The sequence below is a fragment of the Poecilia formosa genome, unplaced genomic scaffold (genome assembly GCF_000485575.1).
Source record: "Poecilia formosa unplaced genomic scaffold, Poecilia_formosa-5.1.2 Scaffold411, whole genome shotgun sequence".
Taxonomy (NCBI): Eukaryota; Metazoa; Chordata; class Actinopteri; order Cyprinodontiformes; family Poeciliidae; genus Poecilia; species Poecilia formosa.
The window spans coordinates 81,679-90,873 of record NW_006800350.1 but is presented as its reverse complement, the minus strand read 5'-3'; the positions used below and the strand labels follow the sequence as shown (position 1 = coordinate 90,873).

General features: G+C 39.5%; 1 protein-coding gene and 1 long non-coding RNA gene across 3 annotated transcripts in view; one reads left to right on the top strand and one right to left on the bottom strand.

Moving 5' to 3' along the window:
- The window catches only part of LOC107833595 (uncharacterized), a 17,794-nt gene extending 12,985 nt beyond the window's left edge, over positions 1-4,809 (bottom strand). The window contains exons 1-2 of the long non-coding RNA XR_001659357.1: positions 3,932-4,809; positions 3,230-3,341 (exon numbers count right to left, since the gene is read on the bottom strand). This is a non-coding gene — a long non-coding RNA (uncharacterized LOC107833595). The remainder of the gene's footprint in view (positions 1-3,229; positions 3,342-3,931) is intronic.
- Positions 4,810-4,943: 134 nt separating this feature from the next.
- LOC107833594 (uncharacterized) lies at positions 4,944-8,985 on the top strand. Of its 2 annotated transcripts, none has more exons than XM_016663272.1 (4): positions 4,944-5,422; positions 5,512-5,559; positions 5,627-5,767; positions 5,845-8,985. In XM_016663272.1, exon 4 carries the CDS (start codon positions 6,752-6,754, stop codon positions 7,934-7,936), a length of 1,185 nt encoding a protein of 394 aa, XP_016518758.1. In that variant the 5' UTR covers positions 4,944-5,422; positions 5,512-5,559; positions 5,627-5,767; positions 5,845-6,751; the 3' UTR covers positions 7,937-8,985. The 2 variants fall into 2 exon arrangements, with proteins under 2 accessions (XP_016518758.1, XP_016518759.1); XM_016663273.1 differs by having other exon boundaries at positions 4,945-5,422; positions 5,845-6,956.
- Positions 8,986-9,195: the final 210 nt, after the last annotated feature.

Here is a 9,195-nt window from a genome sequence, read left to right as displayed (position 1 = left end):
TGTGGTTTAATCAACCCTAATTGGGTAAGTAAGATAACGGTTTTTTTTTTTTTTTTTTTTTTAACTCAATTGGACTATTCCAGAAAGGTGTTTGGCTGGTGGTGAAAGGGGGGCAGACAGACAATTGTTAAAAAAGATTTATACAGGGATGAGAAGATCCAACTTTGATTTTGGTTGTTTAGTTTACAGTTCAGCAGCTAAAACTCATCTGGATAAATTAGACAGTATTCAACATCAACCACGTTGAGGTGACCCAACTACATTCTAGTTGGGTCACCTCTTGAATTTAGGGTGTGGGGGAGAATCTGATTTTAATTTCATTTATCACTACAAAAGGGTTCAGTGAATGCGCATATGAAACTGGTGGGTTTGGTACCTCAATAAAAGGTTAAGAACCACTGCCCTAGAGCATGAAGTTAGAAGAGCTCAAGTAAACAAAGAGAGTGTAGTGGCAGTATTTTTTGATATTGAAAAAGCATATGATATGATGTGGGTAAAGGGTTTATTAATCAAAGTACACAAATTGGGGATTAAAGGAAAAATATATGCATGGATTAAAGACTTTTTAACAAACAGGAAATTACAGGTAAGAATTGGTGAGGTAGTTTCCGGTAAATATGTAGTGGAAAACGGAGGGGTGTATTATAAGCCCATTATTGTTTTCTGTTATGATAAATGATATATTCAAAAATATTGGAAATGATATGCTGTGTTCACTCTTTGCAGATGATGGAGCAATATGAAAAAGGGAAAAATGTTGAGTTTATAGTAAAGAAATTACAAAAGGTCATTATTGATATAGAGTGGTGGGCACTGCAATGGGGATTCAAATTCTCAGTGGATAAAACGAAAGTAATTATATTTTCTCAGAAAAACAAACAAACAAGGTGATAGAATTAAAATTATATAATCAAAAAATAGAACAGGTAAAGAATATAAATTTTTGGGGATTGTGGTTTGATGAAAAATTAAAATGGAATATTCACATTCAAAAGATTGTAGATAAATGTATAATAATGTATAATCTTGTTTATTACCGGTATGTATTTTATAACTTGTTTTATGTCAAGGTGACCTTGGGTGTCCAAAAAGGTGCCTATAAATAAAATGTATTATTATTTATTATTATTATTAAGATTGTGTGCTGGAGCATTCAAAACAACACCTACAGCAGCATTAGAAATAGAAACAGGAGAAATGCCATTAGATCTAAGGAGAACTAAACTAGGAATTAATTATTGGTTAAATTTGATGGGTAATAAATGTGATCATCCAACTCGGGAAATTTTAAAATCATCTTGGGAAAAGGAAAAGAAAGAATTGAGGAGTTATGGATGGACAATTGAAAATGACATAAAGGAATTTAAAATTGATAGTCTAGAAATTAATCAAACAGATCCAATATCAATTATACCACCTTGGATTCTTCCAGAAACAATAGTAGATATATCACTAATGGTAAAGAAACAAGACAAATCAAATGTTGTAGATATTCAGTGCAATCATATTTAAATAATTATTATCGACATGTTCAAATTTCGATAATAACAGATGTATCAAAAATAGCTGGAAAAATGGGAATAGCATTTGCAATCCCAGAATTCAATTTGAAAATGGGGAAACGAATTATGGATGGGTTATCAATTTATACAGGTGAAATGTTAGCAATACTATTGGCATTACAATGGATAGAGGACGTAAAACCACTGCAAACAATAATTTGCTCAGATTCAAGCTCGGCTTTGTTAAGCATAAAATATAATAATACGGATAGTAGGATGGACATCTTATTAGAAATATATCATACTCTATTTAGAATACAAAATATGGGGTTAGTAGTTGTTTTTGTATGGGTTCCAGCACATATAGGGGTAGAAGGAAACGAGAGGGTTGATAAAATGGCAAAGAAGGCAATACATAATCCTCTTAGGTTTACAGTTAGGACAAGTAAATCTGAAGGGGAAAGTAAAGTCAAAGAGGAGCTGATGAAAATATGGCAGAGCAGGTGGGATGAAGGTTTAACAGGAAGATGGTTTTATAAAATTCAGAAGTTTGTAGGAAGGAAAAGAAAGGGAAGAAAAAACAGAAAGGAGGAAAGAATAATAACAGGGTTAAGGTTCGGTCATACAGGGCTTAATTATTCACTTTTTAAAATACAGAAGCATAAAACAGGAAAGTGTGAATATTGTGAGAAGTTTGAAACAGTAGAGCATGTTATTTTTAGAGTGTTATAAATATGAAGAAGAGGATGTTGAGAGAGTGTGAAGGTATTAAAGAAAGGTTTAATTTACTAGATTATTTGAGGAGGGATTTGGGGAGTAGACATATTGAAATAATTATTTGATTTCTTAAAAAAACAAAGTTATTTCAAAGAATCTGAGTAGAGTAAGATGGTTGTGAATGTGTAAAGAATAACAAAGAGTGGTACATAAAGCTATAGGCAAGTAAGGTTATATAAGTAGGTGTGTATGTTTAGTCAGAAATTATTGTAGGGATTAGATATGAAGTAAAAGTAGGGGAAAATATATAGATCATCACGAACCACACTCCATACCAGTAAGTGGCGGTAATGCTACTGAAAGTTTATTGCCAACTGCCAATAAAAACCAACAAGAAGAAGATAAAAGCCACACGGGGCAAGGATCGGACCCAATACCTGGAGCGCTGCAGGTCTTCGCCCAAGTCAGACAAAGACTGATGAAATATTTGCGCCCCAACGTCGTTTTTTGTGTGTGTGCGCACGGATCCTTATTTTTGAACACCTAATTGTGGACTTTTTGTTGGACAATTATTGAAATATCTCCTTTTGTTTTGATTCAAAGGCTGTACTATAGATTTGGTGTGGGGTTGTTTAATTGTTAAAAATGAAAGATTGACAGAAATAACATGGTGATTCCAGTGGAACAGCTGATTTTTGGTTATTAAATATAGTGTGCCACTCCCAGCCGCAAGTGTGCGATCGTTTTCTTTTGTTTAATTCAAATCGTTCTTTCTAGTTTTGATTATGAAAGGCAACAGACATACTTATTTCTAAATTTTTATAAAAATAATTCAAAGAACTCTCTTGACCGTGTTAAATCTTCCGTTTAGACGGGGATTTGTTACACGCTGCACCGAAAACTCCGGAGTATCAAAGAAATTGCATGAACTAAGTGTGTAAATGAAGCTAGTATGAGGGCTACTTTCTAGCCTAAAAACATCTTAAAACAACTTTTTATGACAAACTTACCTCTGTTTATCGCTGCTGATGACACAGTGCAGTGGTGGCCATCTTGCTGGTCCAGAGACGAGACGGGTATGGCTGCAGGATGGTTTGGAAAGTCACTACTCCGTGCTTTGGCCTTTCAAAATAAAAAAAACTAAACTAAAATCTCAGGCTAACCATTTTTCTCGGTGACCAGGTGTCCGGTATTATTTGTTTCTCACAGAAGCATTACTTAAACTGACTTGCGGCTGGCAGAAAATATTACAGTTTATAGCCTGAAACCTGAAAGGAACAAGCTTGTCTGCCTGCAGCCTGCATGATATGGAGAGCCATTTCAGCCAAAAATTAAATAAATAAATAAATAAATGGGTGAAATAAATAAACAAATGAGTAAAATAAATCAATAAATGACAAAAATGAGTGAAATAAATAAAAAATTAGTTAAATAAGTAATTGTCACTTTTATTCCCATTTATATTTGTTTATTTATAAATATATTTATTCCAGATTAATTTAACCCTTTTTATGTTCCCATTTTAATTTGTCCAATTTTAATTTCCCTTTTTTGTTTACCCATTTTTCATTAATCTATTTTTCATTTAACAACTTTTCAATTTCCCTTTTTCATTAAGCCAATTTTCTATTTTCCAGTTTCATTATTAATCAATTTCTCATTGTAACGTTTGGGTTGTATTAGGGAAGGAGAAGAAGCGGCAGAAAACTCACAACCACACTGGTACTGGGAATTCCACAGTGTTGTCCTTTAATGAACTATTCACCAACCTTACAAAGCCCGGTTGAACGGCTGCTATATAGTTTGATAATATTATCAAACATGAAAATGAGCAGAGTCCAAACTACCTGTTAACGTTAGAGATTATAGGTACTCCCTTATATCAATCAGATTTTGACAGGTAGTGTTCAACGTGGGTGGTCCTGAAGTGGGGGAGGGGCAACTTGGGTGGTCCGGAAATGGGGGATGGGCAATGTGGGTGGTCCAGAAGTGGGGGAGGGGCAACTTGGGTGGTCCGGAAATGGGGGATGGGCAACGTGGGTGGTCCAGAAAATGGGATCCAGATGTTTGAGGTTCTAATTCGTAACAGATGGTAGGCTTCAACGCCAGTGAATTTTTGCATTGCTTGTGCTAACTGCGGACTATGTTTCAAGATGTGCAAGATAAAATATGTGATCGGCGATCTGTTCACCGCTCCAAACCAGGAATCATTAGCGCACTGCGTTAGTGAAGATTTACGAATGGGGAAGGGAATCGCAGTTTTATTCAAAAAGAATTTTAGACGAGTCGCCGCGTTAAAGGAGCAGAGTAAGTTTTTTATTTGTTTTCTTTTGGTTTTTTGTCTGTTTGTTTCTTTGTTTTTAAAAAACTTGACGTCCTAATAGAAAAGCTGGTGGGAGAATGCGCAGTCCTAACACATGATCGACGTTTCATATATTACTTGGTAAATATGACGCAGACAATTATACTGCACAGGACCAAATTTGGTTCATTACGCAATCTGGTAAGTGTATCTTTCCTATCATGCATGTCAGATTACAAAGAAAAAAGCCAGCCAGAAACCCGCATATGTCAGTCTGAAGCAGAGTCTGGAGGCCATGAAATCTCACTGCTTAGAAAATAACATCAAAAGAATATCACTACCTAGGTTTGTAGGAAGTACTGCTGATAAATACCCTTAATTCTTCTTTATTTGATAATTAAACACAATATTTTATCTCCTTCAGAATGGTCTGGATGAGCTGGAGTGGTCAAAAGTCTCACAGATTCTGCAAGATGTGTTTAAACAGACAGATATAAGCCTGACGGTCTACAGCTTGCCCCAAGGCGGAAAAGAATGCCCTCCTGCTGTTTTCCGCTAATCAGTTCCAGATAATTCTCCCATCACCCCTATTTTGGACAAATACTCTGTTCATCCCAAGACCGCCGCTCTTAACCAGTTCCAGATGTCATAGATCCTTTCCTTATCGATAGATAATTCTCCCGCCACACAAGGAGGGGAGGAACCTTTTTTTTTTCTTGCAAGAAGGTTGGACAAGACTCTGTTCATTCCAGACTTGCTGCTGACCCGTGCCTGTGATTTTGGATTTTGTTACTGGACTGGACTGGGCTGGACTTTTTTTTCTTCTTTTTTAAAAGAGAGAAATTACACATCCTGGCCATGGCGGTGCTGTCTGAATCTCAGTACAATGAACTATTAGGGGGTAAGTTACATCTCTCTCTCTCTCTCTCTCTCTTCATTTTTACCCCTCAATCTGACGCTGCATTTTTTCTTCCGATATCGTTTCGCTAGATACGGAGAGGAGGACCGGCTTCCCGGGCGTCCCCCAGCTGCAGTACGGTCGGTATTTTAACGCTGCCCCGAGCGTTGCGGCATAACAAAAAAATTAATCACAACATTTTAACAGATTTACAGGGGGATCGAGTCATTACTCAGGCTGTGGCGACCCGCCCGAAAAATAGGCTCTCTCTGACGAAGGCGCGGCCTTTGTGGAGCGATCCGCCAAACACCTCGGTGCGCGTGAAACCGGAGCAGAAGAACATCCGCGGTAAGTTAAAAAGAAATGCAGTTTTGTGTAAGGAGGGAGAAAATAATTTCTGACCTATTAATTTTTTATCGTTTAAGATATATTTGATCCAAAATCTGTAATCAACCTAATCGATTCGGAAGAACAAGTAGAAGAAGAAGAAAAAGAAGAAGAAAAAGACCTTCTTTACCCGTCTCAACGTTATACCGATTCATCGCGGAAGGATAGAGCGCAGGAGGATTTTTCTGGCTCGACGGTGTCCCAGCAAGGAGGGGTTTCTGCCGGGATAGAGTCCCGCGGCAGAACCATCACCGGTCTACAAACCGCCGGATCAAGAGATCAGTCTGCAGCTCCGTCGTGGGGCGCGTTGAACGCGCCGGTGACTGCGCTGCAAGCGGTTTAATAACACGATTAAATAGTTCCCTGCAAAATACCGCGCCGCAGCATTCCGTCAGTCAGGATCAAAATTCTAATGTAAATGAATACGCATCACTTCTACAGAATTCAATACTCGTTTTGACCCGACTCTCATCTGCTTTGGAAGTTTTACAAAATTCACCCAATTCAGGGAATCCTCCAGCTGCAGCTGCAATTCCCCCTCCTCCTCCTCCTGTGGCGGCCGCGTCTGCCACTCCTGCTGCAATTCCCCCTCCTCCTCTACTTTCGCCCCCTCCTCTCCCTGCACCGTCTGTGTCAGCCGCGTCTGCAGCGTCTGCTGCTGCTACTTCTGTCAAAACTCCTCCGTTCTCACCGTTGCTTGAACGCGAGCGTTTTAATAACGTTGAACTTAGGCGTCCCTTCAGAATTCCTCCCACTTGTGAAGATTCCGCGCCAGATCATGCTTCATATTATGTAGAAATTATGAATCATCTCGTTGAACTAGCAGATAATGCAGGTTCTTTAGCCAGACGAAATGATGTTGTTCAGCTATAACTGGTTGGAGATAATTTTAGCAGGCATTTAAATATTCACGTCAGCAATGATGACGACATACAAACAGCTTTTATGGATTTTCTGGATGAATTGGTGCAATCGAATGCGGAGCTCCCATCGCACGGTGACCTTGAATTTGTTCTACAAATAGTAAGAGATCCTTCCGGCGGGGTGAAGCGCAAAGCAACAAAAACTTCAGCCTGTGAACTCATCAATAAAAAAAGACGTCACCTGTACATAGCACAGAATTCTGACAATAAACTTTGTTTCGCTATCAGTCTAGCCCATGTCTATAATAACAGCTTTACAGACTCAGAGGCTTTACAGCAAGCTAAACAATGGCAACATGACGCAGGGCTTACAGAGCAGACGCCCGTCACGTTCACCGACGTGGCCAAATTTGAAAACCTACTACAAAGAAAAATCGTAGTGTTTTATAAGAACTCCAAAAATCCTGTTCTCTCTAAATTTGAGACCGATTTCCGAGATCGCACAAACGCTTGCCTTCTTCTGTTACACGACCAGCATTACTTCGGGATAAAAAACCCAAAGGGTTTTTTCGGATCAAAACATTTTTGCCAGCATTGTTTTTCAGGCTACGATAACCCTAGCACACATTTGTGCGGAGGATATTGTCAAATATGTCGCAAAGCCCCTTGCATAGGCAAAGAGTACGATCCTGTATATTGCGGAGGCTGTAATCGGTCCTGTCACAATTCTTTATGTTACAACAAACACAAGGAACCCAATTTCAAGCCTCGCGCCGAAATCTTTGCGAGTGAATGCAAGACGACCAAGATGTGTGCGCTCTGTAAAAGAATTTATCACGTACCCATAACTAAGCAGGAAAAAGGACACGTCTGTGGAACAAAATGCACCATTTGCGGTGAAAAAATAGCCCCTGGCTCTCCTATAGCAATCAGCGACCACCTCTGCTATATTCAACCTCTCGCTAAATCCAATCAATTGGATGACAAGATAGTGTTCTATGATTTTGAATCATATTTTGATCAGAACGGCGTGCACGTACTGTTTCTAGTCTGCGCCAAAACTTTAAAAGGCGATAGCTGGTTTTCATACGGTCTTGATTGCGCTCGGAAATTTATTCTTCATTACAGAAAACCGATGTTTAAAAATTATGTATTCATAGTGCACAATGCCCGAGCATACGATAATTACCTCCTGCTGAGCGCTATGACCGAATTGGGCATTTCACCTCGCATTATTATGACCGGCAGCAAAATTATTTGTTCATAGATAGTCTTTCATTTCTTGCTATGAAGCTTAGTCAAATGCCAAAAGCGCTGGGTTTTAACGACCAATCAAAAGGATTTTTTCCTCATTTATTCTCCTCGAGGGAGAATTTGCACTATGTAGGACCCTTCCCTTCAAAAGAATATTACTCTGTGGATCGGATGACTCCGTCCCAGCAGCATGAATTTAATGACTGGTACCAGGACGCGTCCAAAGAGAATTTTGACTTTGCAAAGCAAGCCGTTCATTACTGTCGGAATGACGTAGAGATTCTACACCAAGCCTGCGTTAAATTCAGACCAATATTTTGAGGAGACGAATGTAGATCCTTTTAAATGCATAACCATCGCATCGGCATCCATGAAGGTTTTTCTGACAAATTTCCTTCAGCCTAAAATGTTAGCCATACCATCACCGATGGATTACAGAAATAGTTCAAATACTTTCTCGAACGCCGGCATCCAATGGCTGGAATGGATCATGTTTGACAGAAACATATTTATCGAACATGCATTAAATGCGGGAGAAAGGAAAATCGGACCATACTTTGCAGACGGGTTTTCTGTTGTTTCAGGTATGCCGACGGTCTTCAGTTTTCACGGCTGTTTCTGGCACGCTTGTTATCAATGTTTTATTCTAAATGAAAAATGCCCTTTGAGAGACGTAACCTTTGAACAGATCCGCGCGGCCAGCGATGAGAGACAGAATCCTGCAATCCAAGTTCGGCGTCCGACTCGAGATTGTGTGGGAGCACGAGTGGGCTGAAATGAAGCGATCTGATCAGAGGGTGATTAACTTTCTCAAAAAAATGAATCCGCCAGAGCCTCTGGTCCCGCGGGACGCTCTTTTTGAAGGGAGAACTTCCGTGTTCAAATTGAGACACACCGCAGCTGCTGATGAAACTGTTCAGTACGTGGATTTCACTTCACTGTACCCCTATGTGAACAGCAGATTTCCTTATCCTCTGGGACACCCGACAATATACCGAAACTTTGAGCATCCCGACAATTATTTTGGGTTCATCAGAGCGGTTGTCTATCCTCCTAGAGGCCTCTATTTCCCAGTCCTGCCGTGCAGAACTGCGCACGGTAAGTTAGTGTTCACGCTTTGCCGCACCTGCACAGAAAAAAAATAATCAGACAAGTTCCTGTTCCCACAGCAATCAGGAAAGGGCTCTGACCGGTGTCTGGGTGAGCGTTGAATTTCAGAAAGCATTGCGATCTGGTTATCGCGTGGAAAAAATCACAGAGGTGAAGGGTAAG